Here is a 25,125-nt window from a genome sequence, read left to right on the forward strand (position 1 = left end):
TTTCATCAATGTTGATATATGTCCACTCTGCTACGGTAAATCATTCATGACCGACATTCTTTGCTGCACAGTAAAAGTGTTTCCATCGTTTTGCTGGTACAACAGTACTTCTAGAATGTCTCGTCTTTCTCCAAAAATCAAAACGTAGTAAAATTATGGTAGTAAAAGTAGTTTTACCTAATTTCACGAAAACCAAAACGTTCTTTTAATCCATTGTGCTTAGCAAGATCTTAGCCTATCATGCAACAAATTAATGTAACCAAAACTGGATTAATTTTAACCAATGTGGACTGAAGAACATGGAAAGTAATAAAGTGATGTGGAGTGTTTGAATGTGTTCACATGGGGTGGAAAAGGAGAAGGGGATTCTCCTTCGCCTATTTTCCTCATTTAACCTAACAACATCATCACAAATTATATGTAGAATCACATCTTCACAAGTTTAAATGGGGACACCACACAACCTACAACCTTAAGTTTGTATTTACATCGGTTTCAACCCGACAAGGACCAGCGTGGGACCATCGCAGGCTCCCATTCTGCACTGTGTTTGTTGCATTTAAGAGCAGCTTTAACAAAAACAAAAACGCAGATGAATATTAAAGCCACACACTAAATGGAGTTTTCAAAAGCACAGAGAACTTGGAGTGTGGATCTCACTCAGATCTATTTCTTTTTTATTCGTCTAAAATTGCATTTTTATTCTGTTTCTGATTCATTTCTAATCTAAAGAAAAACATTATAGTTGACAATCGTAACGAATCATAAGAGACAGTTAGATCTGCGAATTGACGTTAAAAGGTGTATGATGAAATGCCCCAACCACGAACAAAATTTTACACATCAATAATACTTTGCCGTCATTAGCGCCTCATCTTCCCAGTCCCCACTGCTGCGGTTCCATTTCAGTTACCCTTTCTAAATGTTTCAATTATATGATATTATCAAATATATAGAGAAAATTCTGAATATGTTTTAAAAAAAAAACTCAAGTTATGAACAGACATGTTAGATATAAGTATGAGTAGTTTGTTACTGTAAGCCTTAGAAAAGGAAGCAGTAACAAGATTTGTGGTTGGATCTACTTTTATAAAGTTGAGAATCTCTTCCCTCTTTTGCTGCACCATTCACATCTTTCTATCACCTACACCATCCATCTATATTTATCAATTAAAAAGTGGTTCAATAGTTTCAGGTACAGATTTTATTTTTTAACTCAATTTGCTTTTTCTTTTTTTAAATAAAGGTTAAATATGTTTTTGGTTCTTCAAGTTTAAGTAAATTTTAGAATTAATTTTTCTTCAAAATTTGATACCAATTTAGTCTTTCATATTTAGAAATATATGAATTTAGTCCTTCTTGTCAAATTTCGTTAAGTTTATTACGTTTCAAGCGCATTTCATAATAATATTTGAATCGTTTACACTGTTTGACACACTTTCGGTTCAATGTTAACTTAAATATTATCATAAAATGCATTTAAAATGTCAAATAAACTTAACAAAATTTGGTAAAAAGAACCAAATTCACACATTTCTAAAGAAGAACGATTAAATTGGTATCAAATTTCAAAAGAGACTAATTCCAAAATTTACTGAAACATGAGGACAAAAACATATTTAACCCTAAAAATAATAGTTAAATTCATTTATAATTGTGAACACTTGCAATTTAATTTACTCAAATCAAGTAAATTAAGGAAGTAAATTTAAAAATATTAAAATAATGAACAAAATAAATATTAACAAATTTAAAAATTATATGAACATACTAAAAATATTCGCATAAAACTAAATAACTATGAAACATTTTATTAATGTCCTACAAAGCTACTTATTCCTCCTACTTGTTACAAGAGGTGGGTAAACTTGGTTCTGCACTGATTATACAGATGATTGTCACTTCAGTTTGGAAAAAAGAAGAAGAAAAAACTGTTTTGAATAGATTAAAAAGGGTACAAGGGAAGACAATGTGGTACTTTTAATTTTTTTTATCATATTTACACTCTTTCATGATCTCAGTATCTCTTCCTTTTACTTTGTTTCATTCCAATAATGGAAACATGAAAAAACAAAAACTACAAAGAAAAATCGAAAGAAATATAAACATAATTCTACACGAAAATTTGTAAAAAAAAGTCAAACATAACCAATTATATTAAATAAATATTTACAGATATGAGTGATTAATTTTTAAAAAAATTATTTATGTTTACAAAAATATAATAAAATATTTATGTTTTTATTATAATATAATAAAGAATTAAAATAAAATAAACTAAACTAATTTGGATTATGATGTTTTTTTACAAAGTCAATTATTTTAATGTTTATTAATTAGTTTTGTGAGAATTTTTAAATTTAACTAATTAATTTTATTATATTTTTATTTCATTTTCACTCATGAATCATTAGCCGTGTATAGGGGCAAAAACTTTGATCCACCATGAAATATGTGCACACTTTACACTTATTGGATGGTCATGAATCTTTGAAACAACAACCAAGAACAAAACGAGTGAAGTTGTTTTCCCGACAAAATAAATCTCTATCAACACATGGTCATAGGTTCAATTAAACAAACAAGACAATTTTAACAAAGTGGCATTATGTCAACAGAAAATTATAATTTATATTATATTTATCGTCAATTTAAAACTGATGGAATATTTTAATATGTATCTTTTTTATTTGTTTAAATTAAGATTAATATTTTTATATTATCATTATTATTATTAATTAAATATATATTATTATGATTATTGTTATTAATAAAATTTATTAGTTAGTAATAAAACTTATATTATTAGTAGTTATTAAAATAAAGTATTATTATTTGTTATTATTAATATATGAAAAATAGTTAAATTTTATGTCTAATTTAATTTATAACTTGTAAATGTTAAAGCATTTAATACATTTTTATTAATTCTAATAGGTAAATGAGATTATAATAATAAACATATCATTAATTAAAAGTTAGCAATAAATTGGTAGAATAATATCGATGATGTGACTTTTTTTGTAAATTTCTGCAAATCTTTTCTATTATAAGGATTTCTTCCAAATTAATCATCACAAAACCGTACAAATCTCTTGAAACAAATTAGAGACGTCTTCTTATTTCACTCCTTTTAAAAAATACATCCCTAAAAACAAACATACCCTAAATAAAAATTACTAGATAAACAAAAAATGTCATTCAATCATACTAATCTTTTGGAGTATTAATTCATAAGTTTTCACCAACATTAATTATTCGCTTAAATTCATAATCATTTAAATTTATATCCCATCTAAATATGTATTTTAAACTCAAGATGTCAATTTTGGAAGGCTAGGTTTACTTAAACTGATTATATCCAACAACCTTGTTTTGGGTGTTTATATATGTAGCTACATGCCCTTCATTCTTTCAAACATTGCAAACTAAACCTTATTTTTATTTTATTTGTGATAATCTTCGACCATATATATGCATTAGTTTCCCTATTAACTCAATCTTTTTGATTATAAAAAAAAAGTGAACATTTATGTTATGAGACAGCTCATTTTATTCACAAGTCACACATGGTTATCATTTTTAGTCTACTTTCAAGATAAGCCAACTGTCGAATTTATTTGTTTAATTTAAGGATCAAGTTTTGGTAAAATAATAATAAGGAAATGTCTGAACTTTAAATAGCTGCATGTATCGGTCATGTGATCGTGTGATAAGGTCAAACACCTCATACTTGGTATCTTACTTTAGTTAGTAATATTGTTTAAATAATGTAAAAGATGACCCCAAGACTACGCCCTGTTTGTTTGGGCTCTTGATGAAGCAAGTTTTGTTGTAGGTTGTAGGTGGGTTTTAAGAGTGAACCATACAAGTACTTAATGTGTGGTGCTGATATTGACGTTGTCACCAAAAACAGTGAAAAGCTTGTTTTAGTATAGCATGTGCAGATTTGTAGACAACGTAGAACAGTTACCACATCCTATAGAAGGAAAATCATAGTACAAACGTTAAGATGAAGTTAGAAGATTATTTTCAACAACAGCATCAAAAGTTTGAAGAGTGTGATTATTATATGGTCTACGCGTGCCATTGAGCTCACAGGCACACATGCACACTTCATGTCATAACATATAAAAGCAGCAACTTTATAAATTAATAAATAGTGTTGGAATCACAAAACTTTATAAATTTATAGACAGAATATATAGTTAATAATTTATTGCTTTTGAGAGTCTTTTTATTTAACAAATAGCATGATATTTTAAAAAATATACACGGGGAAAGAGAGAAAAACTATTCAAGTTTATGTATTTTTGTTTGTTTGACTAACATCTTTTCCTTTCAAACTAAATTAAACCAAACCAATCTCACACCCCAATTTTGACTCACATAGATGATATGATTATTTCAAAGCTAAGGACTATCTCGTGCAATGTGTGGCTTTTTTTTTTCATATTTCAAGTAGTGCTGAAAATAATTAAGACAGAAAAATTATTTTTTTAGGGTGAATGTACGCAATTAGTTCAGTAAGATTAGACAAGTATTTAGATTTTTAAAAAGTGAAAATGGGTATTTTGAAAGCAACGTAATAGAAGATATATTTTTAAAACAAAGTCATTGAGATTTGAGATAATGATAAATTTTAATATTAAAGCATAAAAATAATTTAAAAAATTAACAAAATAAATTTTAAAATAATTAATGTGTTTATAATATGATTAAACATTTTAAAATAAACCTTACAATTCATAATTAAAATTAAAATGTGTTGGCTTGTAATGTTAGAAATGAATTTTAAGCCTAACTCAATCTCACAAAACCAGCTTGTAAGGTGAGGTTTGCAGCTCACTTATATACTATGAAATTGTCTTATATATAGTCGATGTGAGACTTCTAACAAATTCAATGGGTCAACTTAGATAAATAACATTTCATCTATCAACTCATTCGATCCCTAGAAAATGACAGTTTAGGATGAATGACTTTCTAAATAACTATTTTTTTAAATATCTAGTATTGGTTCTCATTTAATATTTCATTCATCGTATATTGTATTTCAAAAGTTTTTGAAAATAAACCCTATATTTGGAATAATAACTAAAATTTATAAAGAAAATTTTCTTTTTTTTTACATGAAATTTTTTAATTTATCATTAATTTAAAAAAAATTCTTTTCAACTATACACACGTTTTTTCTGTTAAAGTAGGTTTTTTTTTTTAACCACAGCTAATTATTTTGAAAAACCCTTTTAAAAAAGATTGAAAATTTAATTATTTAATTCTCACGTACGCTACAAACACGTCCATATATAGTTAAATTGTAATATCTACCGGTGATCGAAAGTTAATTAATAAAAATGATCAGTATAACGTTCTATTCTCGTAGTGTTTGAAATTTTCTAATACAACAACAATTAGAGTATTACAAGAAAATTTAATAGATCTTTTATTCAAATAATATTTAAGTATATTAATTATTAGTGAGTTTATGCAATTTTATCTAATGTTGAAAGTATATTATTTTCTCGCACGACAAACTCGTATGGTTTTCCTAATGGGACAAAGGAATTTGCTGGGGCACGTGTAACACGAGTGCTGTTGCGAAATTTTACAACTGTTTTTTCTCAATCTTATTCACACTTGTCACTTTCAAACATTTTCTATTATTTTATTATTTATGTCAACTTTATTTTTATTTTTTACTTATATAAATTGTCTGTGGTATACAATTGTTTTTTAGAGTGCGAAAAACTACAATTTAATTTGATTGTTTAAAAGTAATTTATTTTTTAGAAACTACACTCGTTGACAATTTTGAAAATAAATATTATTGATAGAAAAACTGATTTTTTTTTAAATATAATGATCTAAAAGTTTCATTAAATTTACAAAAAAATTGTTTATAATAATTGCATTTAGTACATGGGAATATGAAATATTAAGAATACAATTAAGAAAAATTATATGGAAATATAATTTTTTTAAAGAATGCATTGTCAATATTTTTATTTTGCAAATGAAAAAATAAAATAAGAAATCACCACAGAGTGCAAATCAAAATTTATGGAGTAATTAAATTCACATACTTTTAAAAATTAAAAGACTAAATTTATTAAATTAAAATATATAGATGAAAAACAAGTTTGACTTAAATGACAAAAATTAATATTATTCATATATTCACAATATATATATATATATATATATATATATATATATATATATATATGTATGTATTAATTGGTTATATGGTTTATGTATAACTTATACCTTCACTAAAAATACAATAGGGTTGTGTGTTTTTTACGTGATTTTCATTTTAACTATTTTACATAACAAATAAGTATGATAAAATGATAGATTGTCTCAAGGACATTTGGCAATTTTGGTAAGGTCGGTAATTACTTTAGTACTATCCGTTTATTAAATTCACAAATATTCCTTTTAAATAATAGACTTAAATAGCTTTAATATTGAAATATTCCATATCTTAAACGGAAAATAAAATAAAATATCTTTTTTTATTCACACCTCATCTTTTTGGAGTTAATCATGTTTGAGTGTCCTCTATTGAATATTAAATGTGGACATTTTGTTTTTTCAAACAAAGATCAATATTGGTCTGTGAGTTGTGAAGACTAACCCCTTCAGTTTCAAACAAATAATTTTTTTTATCTATATAAACATGAAATAAAGAAAGTTCAGAACAAGTAAGGCATCGATTCAACCAAGACCTCTTGAATGAATAAATTTGATTATATTTAAAAAATATTTATGGAGTGAGTAAATAGAAACAAAAAAAGGAACTACGTATTTTTGTATATTTTAAATGGGGGAGCGTATGACTTTTGTTTGGTACAACCATTACTTTTTGACACGCAATAACAATAATAGTGTTGCTTTTTACACATTTTCATTGTTCACACAGTGATGCACCATTCTGCAACGGCAACAAAATGTTATTATTACACTGCATTACATAGGAATAAGTTCACCCTAAAGTCCGCGACATGTTTGAAATTTTTGGTAACGATAACAAAACCACATTATACCTCTCCTCGTAAAATACACGCAACTAAGTTTCGTACTACTTTTTTATCATAGTTTTGATACATGAATGCTTAAGGAGTACTTAGATACTTTTTTTTTTAATGTTTTAATATAACGAATAATTTCATCCTCATTACATATTCTATATTTTTATTTTTAGTATAATCATGGTTATTATTAGTAACGGAAAGAAATACAATTGCGGTTACTAATATCACAATCTCCCGTTTTCATCTTCAATGTTCCAAATTAATGTGATCGAGCCTGAGATTCTAAATTAGTACTTATTAATGTGATTTTATTATGCTAACCTTTAATTGTTTTTTTTTTCCTTATAAGAGCCATGTTTGCCTTTATTTTTTCTTTCTTTGCCAACTTGTTATGATTTTGTTTTCTTTTCCACTTTAACAGTTCTGAGACGCTGGGAGACAGTACCACCAACCTATACTGCATAAAAAGCAAAGCTGAGAAAGAAAGAGAGAGAAGCACAGAACAGAAACAACATTGTCCGCAAAATAGAGAGATCTAAGCAACATGGGGTGACTCTGAAAAATGGAATAAAAAAGAAAAAGTCAAGAAAAACAGTTGAAGTTGTTCATTGCCGTTGCTGCTGATTGGAACCGAATGTCCTACGTTTGAATTTTGTTTTTATTTGGTGAGTAACTTGTTACCTGAATTATGAGCTTCATGTTGCAGGTTTTGAGCCTTGATCTCTTAACTATGAGTGCAACCTTCTTGACCGGTCATGTGTTTTGAATATATGGTGTAGCCATCTCATGTTCATGGATGATTTTCACGGAGAAATAATTTATAACATTTTTTTTTGTATTTCCTGACAGGCACATAATCTATGCTTTTTGTGTACTAGCCAAATTCTGTTAACTTTCTTTCTGTGGTTCTAATTGAAATTTTGTGTTTGATCAGCACTGGTTCTGGTGTTTCAGATGCTTGTTGATTCATTCAGTCTTGGAACTTGAGAGTTTAACTGAACTGGTATTTTCTTTCTCTTACTTTTGTTTTTGGTGCTGTTTTTGAAATTTACTTTTGCTTTGATGAGAGAAAAGGTGTGTCTATGATTTATCTGAAACTGAATCATTTGCATTCCTTTGTATTTTTTGTTTATTCCAATGACTATATGGTAGCAGCAAGAGAGACTAGTATTTCATCAGCTGTGTAACAGTGTTAGCGTGGTCCTGGTTACTCTTCCCTTGAACTTTTGTGGATTAAGTATTTTGAACACCAGAAGACACAGTGTTGGTGTTGGTTTACTTGGCGGGAGCGATGGCGGCTCTGTCCCATGCTGATTCTAGAAGAATGTATTCATGGTGGTGGGACAGTCACATTAGCCCCAAGAACTCGAAATGGCTCCAAGAGAATCTGACTGGTAATTTTAATTCTAGTTATAGTATTTGTTTGATAAAAGATAATTGCTTATGCTGATGTAAGACCTTGTAAAATTTGGGTTTTTAAAATAATTGTTGATAACATCTTAAGATTATTGGACTGGCTACAAAGTGCTCTGGTTTATCATATGTAATCGTCAATGTATATTCACCCTTTGGGAGTATATGGCAAAAAGATTTACTCTGGTTTAAACCAGTTTCCGGTTTTACTTCCAAATTTACTTACAGTCATGATGCACTTTAGTAGAAACTTTGCAATGCAAGGACATTTAATGAAACTGCAGTATTGTATTTTGATACATCTTTCAGAATCTTCTATGTTGGTGTATCTTCATTAAAATTAAAATTACATTTCTATCTAAAAGTCACAAGTATCAGTTTTGTGGATTAACTTCCTTGTACGTTCCCTGAAACTCGTTAATTTATCTCATCGATACCTTCTCCTGAACAGATATGGATTCCAAGGTGAAACATATGATCAAGCTTATTGAAGAAGATGCAGATTCCTTTGCAAGGAGGGCAGAAATGTATTATAAGAAACGGCCAGAGCTGATGAAATTAGTTGAAGAGTTTTATCGTGCATATCGGGCATTGGCGGAGAGATATGATCATGCAACTGGAGTGATTCGTCAGGCCCATCGGACCATGGCTGAAGCATTTCCTAATCAAGTGCCTCCTGCATCAGCAGATGATTCACCCGGAGTTTCTTACATGGAGACTGAGCCACATACACCAGAGACATTCACCTTCTCCCGTTCATTTCTTGACTCAGATGAATTGCAAAAGGATGCTTCAACTCATTTCCAATCCATAAAAAGAAATGGATCTTATACTGATGAAACTGATTGTGGTATAAGCAGAAAGGGTTTGAAACAGCTCAACGATCTATTTATGTCAGGAGATCATGCAAAGTCTTCAGAAGGGCGCGTTCGAAGGGGGCTCAATTTTCTTGACGTAGAAGAGATTAATGCGCAAGACAATGAAAGCCAAGATAGTAGGACTCAAGTCTTATCTGAGTCTGAACGGATGACAAAAGCTGAGACAGAAATTTTGGCCTTAAAGAAAGCCCTGTCTAACTTAGAAAGTGAAAAGGAGGCTGGCTTGCTTCAGTATCAGCAGAGTTTGGAGAGATTGTCTAATCTGGAATCAGAAATGTCTCGTGCAAGAGAGAATTCTCAAGGACTTAATGAACGAGCAAACATAGCTGAAGCTGAAGTTCAAACCTTGAAGGAAGCCCTTGATGAATTAGAGGCCGAAAGAGAAGTTAGTCTTCTTCAGTACCAGCAATGCTTGGAGAAAATATATAATCTGGAGAATCATATTTCTTCTGCCCAAAAGGATGTAGGAGAACTCAATGAACGAGCTAGTAGAGCTGAAACTAAAGCTGGATCCTTAAATCAAGACCTTGCTAGAGTAGAAGCTGAAAAGGAAGCTGCCCTTGCTCAGTATAAACAGTCCTTGGAGTTGTTGTCAAAACTAGAGGAGAAACTCGTACAAGCTGAAGAGAACGCAAGGATAATTAAAGAACAAGCTGATGATGCAAAAAATGAAATTGAAAGCATGAAGTTAGAAATTGCTAAACTTACTGCAGAGAAGCAAGATGCAGCTCACAGCTATCAACAATGCTTAGAGATAATTTCCAGTTTGGAGCATAAACTCTCTTGTGCCCAAGCGGAGGTGTATAAGCTAAACTGCAAGATAAATGATGGGGTTGAAAAGTTACATAGTTCTGAACAGAAGTGTTTTCTCTTGGAAACATCTAATCAGACTTTGCAATCTGAATTGCAGTCTTTTGCACAGAAGTTGGGATCTCAGGGTGAAGAACTTAGTGAGAAGCAGAAAGAATTGGGTAGACTCTGGACTTGCATACAAGAGGAGAGATTGCGGTTTATCGAGGCTGAAGCTGCTTTCCAAACTCTGCAGAATTTGCATTCTCAATCTCAGGAAGAACTAAGATCTCTTGCCACCAAGCTTCATGGTAAGGCTGAGATTCTGGAGAATATGGAATCCCATAAGCAGGCTTTAGAGGATGAAGCTCACAAGGTCAAAGTGGAAAACAAAACTCTAAATGAGCTTAAATTATCTTCATCTTTGTCTATAAAAAAAATGAAGGATGAGATAATAAATTTGAGGGAGATAATAAAGAAACTTGAACTGGAGGTTGGACTGCAGGTAGATGAAAGAAATGCTCTCCAGCAAGAAATTTACCATCTTAAAGAAGAGCTTAATGATGTGAAGAAAATACATGAATCCATGATGGAGGATGTCAGATCAACTGACTTAGATCCGCAGTGCTTTGCCTCTTCTGTGAAGAACTTGCAAGATGAGAACTCGAAGCTGAAGGAAAGATGTGAAACCTACAAAGATGAGAAAGCAGATCTAAAGGAAAAAGTGGAGACCATGGAGAATCTTTTAGAGAAGAATGCTGTTTTGGAGAGGTCTCTTTCAGATTTGACTGTGGAGCTTGAGAATGCTAGAGGAAGGGTAAAGGTATTGGAACAAACTTGCGAATCTTTTCTTGGGGAGCAAGCCACTCTTGCTGCTGAGAAAGCCACCCTGTTTTCTCAGTTACAAACCACAGCTAAGCAGCTGGAGAAGCTCTCAGAAAAAAACAACCTTTTAGAAAATTCACTATGTGACGTGAATGCTGAGCTCGAAGGATTAAGGATAAAGTCAAAGATTTTAGAAGACTCTTGTATGTTGCTAGATCATGAGAAGTCCAGTCTAAACTCTGACAAAGAAACCTTGGTTTCACAATTCAACATCACTCATCAAACTCTGAAAGATCTTGGGAAACAACACAGTGAATTGGAACTGAAGCATTCTGAACTGAAAGCAGAAAGGGAATCTGCACTTCTAAAGTTGGAAGAGCTACTTGTTTCCTTATATGCTGAGAGGGAAGAACATTCCAGAATTGTGCAATTGCATGAATGTCACTTGGCTGAGAAGGAATTACAAATCTTTGTTCTCCAAGAAGATGCAGATTACCAGACAAAAGAGTATGAAGAGGAAATGGACAGATCTGTACATGCTCAAATGGAAATATTCATCTTGCAGAGATGTATCCAGGATTTGGAGCAAAAGAACTTCTCCCTTCTAGTTGAGTGTCAGGGACTCTTGGAGGCTTCCAAACTGTCTGATAGATTGATATCTAAATTGGAGAATGACAACACTCAGAAGCAAGTTGATGTTAATTCATTGTCTGAGAAAATTAAAATACTCAGGATCGGGCTCCTTCAGGTGTTGAAGGCTCTTGATGTTAACAGCGAGCCTTGGTGTGAAAATATGATTGAAAAGGACCAGGAGCTTCTGAACCACGTACATGGCAAAATTCAAGAGACACAAAGTTCTTTTGTCACAATTTTCAATGAAAGCCAGCAAGTGGCCATTGAAAATTCAGTTCTTGTTACATTCCTTGGCCAGTTGAAATTAGAGGCTGAAAATCTTTTGACGGAAAGAAATTCCCTAGACAAGGAGTTGAGAACCCAGTCTACACAGTTCTTGATAATGCAGGCAGAAGTACAAAAGATAATGGAGAAGAATCAGGAGTTGAAGTTGACAATAAGGAAAGGAGAAGAAAAAATGGAAGTAATGGCTACTGAAATAGACAATTTATGCAAACAGCTGTTAGATTTGAAAGAGGATCACCAAAACATAAAGGAAGAAAGTTGCAAAACCTTTGAAGAGAAAAATTCCTTGATGAGAAGATTTATGGACCTGGGTGAAGAGAAAAGTAAGATGGAAGATGAAATCTGCATTATGATTCATGAGACAATCACACAATCTAATCTCTCGCTGGTCTACCAGAACATTGTCTTCGAAAAACTCCTGGCACTTAAAGAGCTAAGCAACAATCTCGATAGACTTTGTTCTGTAAATACCAACATCGAGGAGAAACTAAAAATACTGATGAACAAAATAGAAGATGTACAAATGGAAAATTCCGATCTTAGAGAGTCCTTTGCAGCGTCAAGCATTGAACTAAAATTGGTTCAATCGGTCAATGATCAGTTAAATTGTCAGATTAGGAATGGAAAACAATTGTTGTCTCAAAAGGAAAATGAGTTTTTGGAAGCAGCAGAGATGCTTAGCACTTTACATGATGAGAAAACAGAATTACAAAGATTGGTGGAAGTTCTGAAGAGTAAGTATGATGAAGCCAGGGTGATACTTGAAGAACAAGCTAGTCAAATTTTAAAATTATCCTCCGACAAGGATCGACAAAATGAAGAGCTTGGATGCCTTGGTGAAGTGAATCAGAAGTTGGAGGCAGAAATGAAGCACCTGCGCCAAGAACTTGGAGAAATTAAAGTGAGGGAAGAGAAGCTAAGTCATGAACTACTCAAGGGAACAAATGAGATTAAACAATGGGAAACTCAGGCAGCCACACTCTATACTAGACTGCAGATTTCTGCCGTCAATGAAACATTATTTGAAGAGAAGGTGCGCGAGCTAGCTCATGCATGTGAAGATCTTGAACGCAGAAGGAACTTCAAAGATATGGAAAGTGAAATGCTGAAAGAAAGAGTTTGCAAGTTGGAAGGTGAAAACGGGAAGCTTCGGGTTCAGTTGGCTGCTTATGTCCCTGCTGCCAGTGCTCTGAATGACTGCATAACATCCTTGGAGATGCAAACACTTGGGCATGCAAAACCACATGAAGACAAAGTATCAAAGGTGATTTACATGCTATCTTCAACTGGGAACCAGCTACTATTGCATTGGTTACATTGACAAAATGAAGTTTTTTTTTTTTTTTTTAAATCATTGTTTCCAGGTTAAAGGTTTGGCGTTTCACAAGTACAATGAAGGTGGTCAACAAACAGGTGAACATCAGAATGCTGCGGCAATAGATGCACTTCCAGATTTCCAAGACATGCAGAAAAGAATCAACGTAATTGAAACGGCTGTTAAACAGATGAATGAAAGTTTCAAAACTAAGGATGAAATGAGAGAGATTCAAGTGTTAAAATCTGGATTCAGCTGGCGCCAAGGAAATATTCAAGCAAGTAAGTATGCTACTGAAATGCATGATACGAAGGGGCATCGGGGTGGACCTTCTGATGAACTGAAATCAAAGAGATCAGTGTCAGATGTCCCTGTAGCAGAAATTGAAGTTCTGCCAAAAGACATCATGCTTGATCAAACGTCTGAATGTTCATATGGGATAGGTAGGAGAGGAACTCTTGAGACTGATGATCAGATGCTCGAATTGTGGGAAACTGCTAACAAGGATGGCGTTATTGGACTGACAGTTGGAAAGGCGCAGAAGACAGCCATTGTGCCTACTGGATACCAACAAAAGAGAGCAACCAAGGAACTGAGAAACAAATATCCATCCGTAGAGTCCTTGATTGAGAAGGAGTTGAGTGTGGACAAATTAGAGATCTCAAGAAGATTGACACTGCCACATTCACATGAAGAAGGCAACAGGAGGAAGATTTTAGAAAGACTAGATTCTGATGCTCAAAAGTTGACCAACCTTGAAATTACCGTGCAAGATTTGATGAGCAAGCTAGAAATTACTGAGACCACAAAGGGAAAAGGTATTGAGTTGGATACGGTGAAAGGGCAGCTTGAAACTACCCAGGAAGCCATCACAAAGTTGTTTGATGCCAACGACAAGTTGAAGAAGAATGTAGAAGAGGGTACTTCATCCTTTGCTGCGAAGTATACAGCAGAATCAAATGAGAGTGGAAGTGCCAGCAGGAGGAGAGTTTCAGAACAGGCTCGGAGAGGGTCTGAAAAGATAGGTCGGCTGCAGTTGGAGGTGCAAAGACTGCAATTTTTACTTCTGAAGTTGAATGATGAAAAAGAAGGCAAAGGAAAGACAATGATAGATGAACGAAATTCAAAAGTCCTTTTGCGAGACTATCTCTATGATGGGACGAGAAGAAACTACCAGAAAAAGAAGAAGAAAGCACCCTTTTGTGCATGCATGCAGCCTCCCACTAAGGGAGATTAAGTCAGCCGGATTTTTAACTTAGTTTAAATTACATTAGACGTTTACCTTTTTTCTTTGTAATCTAGAGATGGTTCAAGACCGTACTTGTTTTTCAATATAGAGGATCTACGGTTCTTGTAGTGTAGAGATCCTGCTGTAAATTTATGTAATGTTCTCTCAGAAGAAGCTACGATGGAACTTTTTTCTGTCATGTTTGCGTCTTAAGCATCATTTCATTTGTTACAAGAGAGAATAGGACTAGTTACTGCGATACAGTGGCTCATGGACAAATTATCCTACAAGACTGAAGGCTAATAAAAATCTAGCTAACTGTTCAGCAACATATATTTCGAGAATAATTAACATTAAACAAAATCAAGGGGATAAATCACAATTCCCAACCAAAGGGGAGAGAAAACTCAGTTTCTTAATTTCAAAGACAGAATGCCGCGGTCAAAAGTCAAATTGTAGATCAGATGTACAAAGGTAACATCAGAAGTATCATGAACATCTAAGTACATTATTGCTGTAAATGCTTGGCCAAAATATCTCGCATGGTCCTCCCCAAAGGGTCAACTTGCTTGCAATGCTGTTCTTGATATCCAGAATCATGATGACCAGACAAGGCAACGTCTGGTTGAAAGGAGTCTCCACAGTCAATGATTATGTTATGGAGCAAACAGCATGTCAAGATAATGCTGGGCAATTTCCTCTTATCAGGTCTCCACATAACCTTACTCAGGATTCTCCAACTTCCCTTTAACAACGAGAATGCCTTCACAGCAAGAACCTTTCCAGCTCCATGTTTCTGATTGAATGTAGACTGTGAAACTGATATGGCATTAGCTCCATTAGTTTCATAAGGAGTCATGAGCCATTGAAGAAGAGGATAACTGCACCCACCAACCACATATTCTCTTATAACATCTCCAGCCAAAGCTTTCACACTTCCGTTTAAACGCTCACCATTCTCTGATAGCTTGAAAAATGCTGAACACTTCAACAATCTGGAAAATGACATGCCACCAGGCAAACCAGTCATAATGTCAATAAATCTCATTTCATGATCCACAATTCCCTGCAACAACATGCTGTAGTTCTTCTCCTGATCACACCAGTCATCTGAGGTTTGGACAGCCGGAAGGGTCATCATGATGTGTGTTGCATCAATGGCTCCACAGCAATTAGGCAACCCATAGGATGCTTCAAAACCACGCTTGATTTCCTGTATTCTATTGAAATCTGGCCAATTGAGGTGATGTTTAGCACGTTCCTCAAGTGCCTCTATGAATCTCCAAGTCACTTGAGACACTGTTGATTGCCCAACCCCAAAGGCAGCTCCAACTGAGACTTGAGACTCACCAGATGCCAACCTTCTAAGGGCAATTGCAACCTGCTTCTCAACACTCAGAAGCCTTCCCTCTATGTTGATGAGCCCTGATGGAGGCCTTGATATGAGATCCTCCCTCACAAGGGAACATATGTATTCAAAAGAACTCTTTGAAACCCTGAAGAAATACTTAAACCCTTCTGCCTCATCAATAGGTACAGAGTATCCTGCACATTTCATCAAGCATACCCATTCAAATAAAAAAAATTTCAAATCAAATCAATCATATCCGTAACACCACCCAAAACAGCTAAGCAATTTGAATGAGATCACCACCTCAAACAATGGGATGTGGGAAGAAAACCCACGCGTGGAAACCCCCTTATTTCTTTACCAACAAGACATAAACAACAAAATTGTTGACAATTGATCAGGTGATAACACTAGAGAAAAACATGCATGACTTTGAAGGGTTTCATTCCAGAACAACATCAATGATAAACCATTAAAGTTCGAAACTTTGAAGGGGAATGGAATTATGGGAAAGGAGAAGATACCTGGGGTAGTAGAATTCTTGTGCCAGAAAGAGTCCCACCAATCGGTCTCACTGGTTCTGGGCTCAACAGGTACAAGACTCACCTGTTTGTGTTTTTTGAACTTCTTAGTCTTCTTTTTGGTCTTGGATTTTTTCTGGAAGGGTGCCATTGAACATTAACAACAGGACGAATAATTCACTGTTTCAAGTGACAGGAGAACCTTACTTAGAAGTGTGGAGGATTATTTGGTGAGATAGAAGAAGTGGAGAGTACAGAGAGTGAAGTGAAACTGAAAGTTACTCGGAAGCGTACACGCTATCTTTGTCTTCGGTACTTAATTTTGTTGTCCAATTCAAGATTTTATATTTCTTAAAAATGGCAACTTTGGGCCTCTATACCCAGAAGAACAAAACCCTTTCAAAATTTGGACAAATTAATTGAAAATCTTCTTTGTAAATTTCCTTTCCATAGCGAACAAGCACATTTCATACTTTTCCAATGAATTAAAAATAAAACACAGTTGTCATACTAAGTTCTGACCATGACCAAGACCAAGGAATTTTTATAGTAAAAAAAAAAAGAGCTCTTTTACTTAGTTTTTAGAGGAATCCAATAAAGGGGATATTCTGAAAAATATAATATAGAGAATTATTTTCTCAAACACATAGAAGATACACAAAAGGTATCAATAGCAAGATCTTTATTGACAAGTGGAGGAGGGTACCAACTATAAAAAGAAAAAAATTGGTGTCAAATATGTATTTAGATGGTCATGTTTTCAAGAGTTATAGCATATGTAATCTATAATAATATTTAAAAGAGATTCTTTTATACATCATCTTTTTCAAAAATTATTTTTTAATTTAATTACTTTCTCTAGCAATAAATCATATAATTGCTTGTCATCACCTCATTCAATTTTTCTTCTTTAATATCTTTTAAATCGAACAATAAAAAAGAAAAACTGAAATATATTTTAAATAATGTATCGTTTTATAACATTTTAATTACAACATCTGATAATAATGATTCAAATTATCTTTTAAATTTTTTAAAATGTAAATACCAAGATGCTGATAGCCTGTGTATTTTTATAAATAGTAATAAAACATGGACAAATATATTGTGCATGAGTCATATTTTCTTTTTTGTGGAAAAAGATGGAGCAAGGAGAGTGGAATGACATAATCGGCCCTTTGGGCCTTAAGCCCACTTCTTTGTTACGTCACGACAAAATGGACTGGGAGTTTAGAGGATAAAGCCTTATGTGGTAAAAACACAAGAGGGATATTGTATCTATATAAATATTGAATGTAAAGTTATTTCTAATCAATAATATATATTAAAATGTAACATTATTTCTAATCAATAATAGAAGGTGATTGTTGTTACGTTTAAAATCTTATTATTAGAGTCAACACAAATTAACAAAACTATGACACTTACAAGGGACTTCAATGTTATGGACACGTGTATAAATTTTATATGGCCAAGTTGGATGTTGAAGAATATAATTAAGGGAAAAAAGTGATGAAAAATGGTATGTCATACCTCTCTTTTGATATATAAAATTGGTGTTACCAACGACAAAAAATAGAGTTTCTTGGTATGGATTTTGAATGGTATTCAAAATTTCTAAACATTATATATATTTTTTACTTAGTTAAATTATTAAAAAATTTCTTAGACATAACAACATCTAACTGTTTATGCTTTTCTTTTCTTTTTCTCTTTTCCTCTTCTCTATAACCTTTTTCCTAATTTAACTTTGACTAAACAGCCTTTGACCCCACCCCTCCCAATAATGCCTTCTATAGCATAATGAAGAAACTGCATAAAGTTTTGAAATCATTTTTAATTCAGAAAAGTTCATCAGATTTACACCACAACCTCACTTGTTGATAGCACCAACCCAGTTAGACATAAAACTACAATCTCCTTGGTCAGCATTTTTAATGTATTTTAATTGATAACAACGAAAAACCAGAACTCAATAAGTGAAAATGATAGAGATATGAAGGAAACTAAATATTTATTTATAATTTTGCAATGGTCACTGATCAGCTCTATAACATTTCCATGGAACTCAATTCCATTGCAGCCACTTTCTCTTTGATAGATTATTAATTAAGCACAGCTCATGTTGAAAACTTTCTTCCAACTAATTATCTTGAGAAATTTAAATACCCATATGACTCTAAATCTTGTGCAGCATGATTCTCATGGCACATACTTTAGGGTTAATATCTAAACAATGCTTTTATCAGGTTCTGAATCATCCTTCATGGGGTTCGGTTTGTATGAGTTGACCATGAAATTGCATGCACCAACAGCTTCTTCAACTGTCAGATACACCCATTTATGCCCTAGTTCATCAAGGAACTTCGATTTGTTCAGCTTCTTCATCACCTCGCTTCCAGGATTTACCAAAACAAGCTAAACACAGATAAAGGAATCATTACAAATACATAAATTAAGTGTTTTTACACGTAAGACTACCTACCCAAAAATTCAAAAGAGGAGAAAGAAATAATTACTTGTAACCCTCTTCTGTCAGCAGTTTTCTTGCACTCTTCAAGCATGCTTATTCCACTTGTATCAATGTTTGCAACAGCTGCCAATGAAATCACGTTGCAAGTTATTAGATTAATGATCTTTTAATCACATTGTCATCAAATTTACTTAATTTCTTTAATCAATAAACTTACCAGTCATATTCATTATAACATACTGTAAACTGGTTTGGTCTGAAGCTTTTATCCTATCTTCCTCTTCATCTATCCACCTTGTGATTCTAAGAATAAAATTTTGAGGTGAGTTTACAGTTTCATGCATGCAAAGAGGAACAAAATCACTGGTGGATTGTTACCTTTCTCGTAAATAGCTTGCATTGGCAAAGTAAATGGGAGCATCAATTTCTAGAATTAGGATTCCAGGAACATGATTTGCATTTGGATATTGTTCCACGTTTCTGTATACTGTGGAATTTGGAATGTTGCCTAAGAGAAATGTTCTTGGCCTTGCAATAAAAAGAAGTACTCGAAGTAGAGATACTGCAACCTGAATATTCACAGAAAACAACACATTAATTTCCTTGACCTTTGTTTGAAAAACCCTTCTTAAGAAGAAAAGGAACTTGTATGAATTAAATAATAAGCTAAATTTAACAATTTTTTCAAAGAATATCCACGAGAAACAGTTAGGAGGTGGATGATACATACTGCTATGACTAGGCCAATTTCAACACTGCCAAAGACTACGCCAACATAAGCACTGAAGCACACAAAGAAATCAAATTTGTCGATTTTCCACAAATGAATGGCTGCTTCATAATCAATGAGACCGAGCATTGCTGACACAATTATGGCTGATAACACCACCAGGGGAGTGAAATGGAACAAGGGTGTTAAGAATAACAATGTTAACATCACTGCTATTGCCATCACAATGTTTGATGCTGCAGTCTTGCACCCCGCATTATAGTTCACAGCTGAACGTGAAAATGGTCCTGAAACAAACATCATTTTGTTAGCAATTGTTTGATTATAGTCTGTGATTTTTCTTCTGGATCAAGGTTTTTTTTTTTACCTGTGGTGAGATAGCAGGAGGTGAAGGAACCAAAAATATTCATGGTTCCAATAGCTATCATCTCTTTGTTCCCATCAATATGATAATTTTTAAACATTGCAAAGCTTCTACCCACTGCTATTCCTTCCTGCACAATCATCAATCATATTTATTCTCAATACTCTTTATAAACTGGACTAAAATGTTCAATTATGTTGTTTGTTTTCTTTCAAAATAAACCTAATTTATAAAACAGATTTCAAATGCTATGTTTTGTCCAGTTTTAATCTATTTTTCAAAATAATATACTATATAGTACCATTAAAATTAAATTTAAAAACCTAGTTGAAGCATATTATTTTAGTATAAAAGATATTTGGAACATGATCTTATCAGGACAATTAAGAAAGCAGAGACCAGAGATAGACAACAAGAAAAGAAGAAAGTGATCTGATGTGACTGTATATTATTGTGCTTGGTCACGAACAGTGTTTTTCAAAGACCAAAAACGAATTCATCAAATGAGGAAAGAAGGACAATGTGATTGATTACTTGCTTTTTTTTTTTTCATTTCATACAAAACATTGTGCAACTATTTAACTAAACTATCTCTTAATTTATACATGCTCAAAGAAACAACATGATACAAGTTTTTATGGTATTTCTTGGTAGAAGTTGAAACATTTTTTGTCTGACATTTTGTCCAAACATTTATTATTAGGGTGTGATCAATTATTTGAGTTGAGATTTGGTCAAATCAGACATTAAGTGATGGACCATGGCGAAGGTTACCCTCTAGCAAAGGAAATGAGACAGAGAGAGATACTTAACCGCAAGTGCTATAATGCCAGTGACAAGTCCAGTTTTTATGGCAGTTCCCATGTAAGGTGACACCAACACCAAATTCGTCACGGAAGGTGGATTCAGCCCCTTCTTCAATTTTCCTATCTGAAACAACATTTAAATAAATTACATTACTATCACTTCACATCACAAAATAAAGCCTTAACTAGCTCCCAGTTTTCTCAATCAGACAATTTGAATATGGATCACTAGAAAGAAACCGCTATTCACTAAACGGGCCGATGTTTAAAGTGAATGGGGCCCAATAGTGAAGGTGTGTAAATGGGTCCCACAAGTGGTGGTTGTGTGGTAGGGTAGGACAATAATTTGGGATTGGGCCATTGATAAGAACCCAAAAGGCCTTAATACATGTGAGCCTCAGTGTCTGTCCTATTCCCTATCAGGCAGCTACTAGTGCCGTGTTTGCTTGAGTGCCAAGGTGAATAGTAGTGCGTCACGAAATGGGGTCTTTATATTCTTGGATTTGGAATAAATTTAAATGTATTACTTGTTTAAATGCGTATTTATTAGTTATTTATAGTTGTTTTTTTGTCTATTTTAAATATATGTACGTAAATTTATAAATTGTATTATTGATGGCATAAATAATTTAATAACATTAGTGAATATTTTTGCATAATAAATTTGTTGCAACACTCACCACTTGAACTCCATGTTTCTCAGCGTGTGTGAGATAAACCAGTAGACTTCCAAGTATGACCGACGTCAATGGTGCCATTGCTGACACCCAGAAGAACTTTGGTTGTCGTTTGCTCTGTCATCACATGATGCAAAGGTTATCAATGGATAAAAGTTGATAGCTTATTTTTCAGAATTTCAATAAATATTTACAAATTCTGAATTACAAACTAAAGAAATAATAGTTAATTATTTTAAACGTAAAACTACTTTTAAACTTATAAACATGCAGTAGTTATTAAAGCGTGTAGCTTTAATTAAAAGGGTAAATCAAACAAACAGGCCCTAATATTTTGACTGCACATTATTTTTAAATATTATATTATATTATATTATATTGGAATAGAATTGTGAAGGGGATTGATGTCCTTTTCCGTCAGGTTCATCGAATATTAACTCCGAAGTGGGAATCGAATGGAAACAAGTTTGATTTGTTTGACTGCAATAGTATTATAAAACTAATAGCATAATAGAAAAAACGAATATTATTTACTATTGTCTATGGTATGATATATATAAAGATCATGGCTGTAGTTGGGAACATAAAAAAAATTATATATAAGTCAATTACCTCTGAAAAACTTGTTATCTAATTTCAATAAGGGATCAAAGGGGGAAGGTAGGTTAGGATTGAAAATAGGTTTATCGAGAGAATAAGTTGATCCTTTTAGAATCTGAACCCTAGAAAAAAAAGGACCACTAATATAGGGATTAGGATGTTTTCCATTGACACTTGACAGTTAAAGTCATGGGTCTTAGTATAATAACATTTGGGTATTTTTCTTTTTTCTTTGTTTGGTTTACTTTACAACCTTACTTGAGGAATAAAAACAAAAACAAAAGAAAATGAAGGATTAAATGTAACATATAAACTTTTACCTACCAAATAATGCAACACAATATGTGAAACGTGGGATGTAGCATATGTGGAGAATAATTAAGGTAAGGGTTAGGTATCACTTACGAAGTATCTTGTGACAAGGAGAAAGAAAATAAAGCAACAACCCAACACAGCGCTTTCCCACCTCCACTGCATATGCATAAACAAATAAGAAAAACAAAATCATGCTAACATCAACCCAACAATAACTTCAAGTGAGAAAGAGAAGATTCTTTTCTTCTTTTTTTTAATTTCAGAAAATCTTCCACGAATTTGGTAGTAGTGTTAGTCTGCAATATTAGCAAATACTAATGAAGCTATGCCTAACGAAAAATATGTTAATAGATAAATAACTTATATTTTTGAACAATTGAAAAAGCACGTGTTTTAAAGTAAAATTTGAGTTGATTAAACTGAAGATTTGGATTTAACTAAATAATACAAAAATGGAGCAATGATAACATGGAGGTGTATAGATGGTGTGGTGGATGATAGTGCGCGTTTGGGTGTGAATAATGTGTTGTCGTGTGCGGTGTCGGATAAAAAAATACAGAAGAAATATGAGAAAGTGTTGAATTTGTAATTACCTGGTGAGTTTGGCTGAAAACAGAGCGCATCACTGACACTATATCAGCCTCGTGAGTAAAATGTTCAAGACCAAGAATTGATTTTAGCTGTTGCAGACAAACCACTGTGGCTGCTCCCCCCATGAACCCTACTATGGTTGCATGTGACAGAAAATCCACGATGAACCCTAACCTGCACTCCTCAACCATTCCACTTGCTCACAACAACAACAAAATCCACAAATGATATTTTATGCAAAAAATCCAATTCTCCTACTCAATCATTTGTCCTCACTTTAAATTACAGCACAAATCATGTGTATCAACTCACATTTTTTCTTATTGTTATTATTTTAAGAAACGAAAATTGTAGTTTTCAATAGTACAATTATTCAAATCCAATGGTATTTGGGTGAAAATTGAATTAAAAAAAGTTGGCATTATTGAAACAGAAATGCTCCATCCAATACAAACCAGTATTCATGAAAGGGAATGCAGTAGCCAATACAAGCCAATCGCACTGCCCGAGCTGATTCCAGAATTCAACATTTTATTATTATAATAATAATAATAATAATAATAATATGTATATGCTTTAGGGAATGGGGGTGGGTGGTGTTGAATCTCATAATTGCAAAACACAAAATGGTTTCACGAGACAAATCATGGCCAAAAGACAAAAAACTCCAGCCCATAGCGAACTACACAACATTCCCCACAATATTTTCACTTTTCCTTTTAAATACGCAAGTTTTCTGCTTCTAAATTAAGATTTTTAAAAGATAAAAGGTATACTATACTACTCACTGACAAGTGACAAGAACATGCTGGGCTCACTTTCATTTTGTTCGCATTTTAACTTACATCTAGCTTAAAGTATTTATTTAATAATTAAGTTCTTATTATTTGAAATAAAAACTAGTATGTTAATTAGAGCATAAAATGTGTTCTACTTTCCAAAACATGATTTTTCTCTTTTGAACATGTTTTCAAACATAGGACAAGTAGAAGTGTATATAGTATAATAATATAATATTACCTGAAGAAGCCCAGCGATGCCTGCAAAACTCCAGCAAAGAATGTAGCAGTGAAAGCTAGATGGAGAAAAAGGTTGGGATTCTCGACGTAGTTCACCACTCGACCCAACATAGAAGCCATCAGAAGTGATCCAACCGCCACAGTTCCCACCGCCAAATCCTTTGAGCTTCCCATCATAGCATAAATCAGTGGGGGTATGAAGCTCGAATCTGCATTCATTCATTCCTTTTTCATATGTGTTCCCCCATTCAAACAAAACAAGATATATACCATGAAACACTTTTGTTAAATTTCATGTTTTTAAGTAGGTCAAAACTTGAAAGAACTCGGTATATATTGCAGAGCAGAAGAAGTTGAGGGCAAGTTTTATGAAATTAGAATAGTTTATATCTTAATATGTTATTGGTCTGGTTACGAAGACATGTTCTCTTGAGTATTAATGTCTGCAAAGGTTGTTATGAAGAGGAAAAGATAGTAAAAGACATGATGAGAGAGAGAGTACTGACAAAGTCCGAGAATTGGAGGGAGGTTGGCGAGCTTGGCGTAGCTGATGCCTTGAGGAATGGCCAAACTGGCAATGGTGATGCCAGATATGAGGTCTGATTTCAAGAACTGGAGGGTGTATTTGGGTGCCCATTCAAAGATGGGGAAGAAGTACTGAAGTCCGAGGACGAACTTGACTGAGGATGTTTGGTTCTTGAACTTCCTAAACGGGTCATCTGGGAAAAAGGTCTCTTTCAAGGAGTACTTGAGAGACTTGAAGAATGGTTGAGGGGGTGGAATAGCCACTCGTTGCACACTCTCCACGTTCGGGTATTCATAGTCTGCGTTACCCATTAGAGTAAGGTTTTTGAGGAGGGGATGATATAAGAAAGAAGAAGAGGTAAGGGTGAGGTTTGGTGGTAGAAGTTTGTGAATGATATGGGTTTATATAAAGAGAGTTTAAGGGCAGTTATGTTGGTCATGTGTGTGGTCGGGGATGGAATGCTGAGGTGTGTTCTTTCTTTCACTTCTAATATTGTTTCTACTTTTTCTTCTTTTTCTAACCACTACTATATGGGAACATATCTAGTACAATATACTTAACTCTCTCACCGGCAATTCACTGTGAGATATGTTCAGAAGTTGAAAGAGACCCAGTGAACAGTTGAGAAGGGCGACATGCTAATCGAGCATTAAGGTGTGAGAAAAATATTAATTAATGTTATGTGTTAGCTGAAGTTGGGCACCACCAGGTGCATTAGTGATTTTTGTCTAACACATGTTAGAAGA

The 25,125-nt window shown here is 33.3% G+C and overlaps 3 protein-coding genes across 6 annotated transcripts; 1 reads left to right on the top strand and 2 right to left on the bottom strand.

Annotated features, from left to right (window-relative positions):
• The first annotated feature begins 7,434 nt into the window (after nt 1-7,434).
• LOC114168018 (protein NETWORKED 1D) lies at nt 7,435-14,605 on the top strand. Of its 4 annotated transcripts, none has more exons than XM_028052836.1 (5): nt 7,435-7,705; nt 7,975-8,043; nt 8,193-8,434; nt 8,905-13,127; nt 13,228-14,605. In XM_028052836.1, exons 3-5 carry the CDS (start codon nt 8,332-8,334, stop codon nt 14,413-14,415), a joined length of 5,514 nt encoding a protein of 1,837 aa, XP_027908637.1. In that variant the 5' UTR covers nt 7,435-7,705; nt 7,975-8,043; nt 8,193-8,331; the 3' UTR covers nt 14,416-14,605. The 4 variants fall into 4 exon arrangements, with proteins under 4 accessions (XP_027908637.1, XP_027908748.1, XP_027908684.1 ...); XM_028052947.1 differs by having other exon boundaries at nt 8,196-8,434; XM_028052883.1 differs by having other exon boundaries at nt 7,995-8,043.
• A 136-nt stretch (nt 14,606-14,741) lies between these two features.
• On the bottom strand, nt 14,742-16,645 carry LOC114168319 (protein ANTAGONIST OF LIKE HETEROCHROMATIN PROTEIN 1-like). Its single transcript, XM_028053129.1, has 2 exons — nt 16,282-16,645; nt 14,742-15,951 (listed from the first exon to the last, which is right to left on the bottom strand). Exons 1-2 carry the CDS (start codon nt 16,427-16,429, stop codon nt 14,915-14,917), a joined length of 1,185 nt encoding a protein of 394 aa, XP_027908930.1. The 5' UTR covers nt 16,430-16,645; the 3' UTR covers nt 14,742-14,914.
• A 1,630-nt stretch (nt 16,646-18,275) lies between these two features.
• On the bottom strand, nt 18,276-24,815 carry LOC114193202 (sulfate transporter 3.1-like). Its single transcript, XM_028082924.1, has 12 exons — nt 24,360-24,815; nt 23,855-24,062; nt 22,837-23,008; nt 22,334-22,399; nt 21,332-21,445; nt 20,659-20,775; nt 19,849-19,975; nt 19,482-19,768; nt 19,130-19,320; nt 18,969-19,054; nt 18,798-18,874; nt 18,276-18,696 (listed from the first exon to the last, which is right to left on the bottom strand). Exons 1-12 carry the CDS (start codon nt 24,688-24,690, stop codon nt 18,508-18,510), a joined length of 1,965 nt encoding a protein of 654 aa, XP_027938725.1. The 5' UTR covers nt 24,691-24,815; the 3' UTR covers nt 18,276-18,507.
• Between the last annotated feature and the right edge of the window lie 310 nt (nt 24,816-25,125).

The sequence above is a fragment of the Vigna unguiculata genome, chromosome 1 (assembly GCF_004118075.2).
Source record: "Vigna unguiculata cultivar IT97K-499-35 chromosome 1, ASM411807v1, whole genome shotgun sequence".
NCBI lineage: Eukaryota > Viridiplantae > Streptophyta > Magnoliopsida > Fabales > Fabaceae > Vigna > Vigna unguiculata.

Excerpts from the sequence above, each read along its gene's own strand:
- LOC114168319 (XM_028053129.1), bottom strand. The coding sequence starts at position 16,429 with ATGGCACCCTTCCAGAAAAAATCCAAGACCAAAAAGAAGACTAAGAAG. Across the intron at positions 15,952-16,281 it reads CAAGAATTCTACTACCCCAG|GATACTCTGTACCTATTGAT; the intron begins GTATCTTCTCCT and ends TGAAATGTGCAG.
- LOC114193202 (XM_028082924.1), bottom strand. The coding sequence starts at position 24,690 with ATGGGTAACGCAGACTATGAATACCCGAACGTGGAGAGTGTGCAACGA. Across the intron at positions 19,321-19,481 it reads AAATTGGCCTAGTCATAGCA|GTTGCAGTATCTCTACTTCG; the intron begins GTATGTATCATC and ends GTGAATATTCAG. Across the intron at positions 18,697-18,797 it reads CTGACAGAAGAGGGTTACAA|CTTGTTTTGGTAAATCCTGG; the intron begins GTAATTATTTCT and ends ATCTGTGTTTAG.
- LOC114168018 (XM_028052836.1), top strand. The coding sequence starts at position 8,332 with ATGGCGGCTCTGTCCCATGCTGATTCTAGAAGAATGTATTCATGGTGG. Across the intron at positions 8,435-8,904 it reads GCTCCAAGAGAATCTGACTG|ATATGGATTCCAAGGTGAAA; the intron begins GTAATTTTAATT and ends TCTCCTGAACAG. Across the intron at positions 13,128-13,227 it reads ATGAAGACAAAGTATCAAAG|GTTAAAGGTTTGGCGTTTCA; the intron begins GTGATTTACATG and ends CATTGTTTCCAG.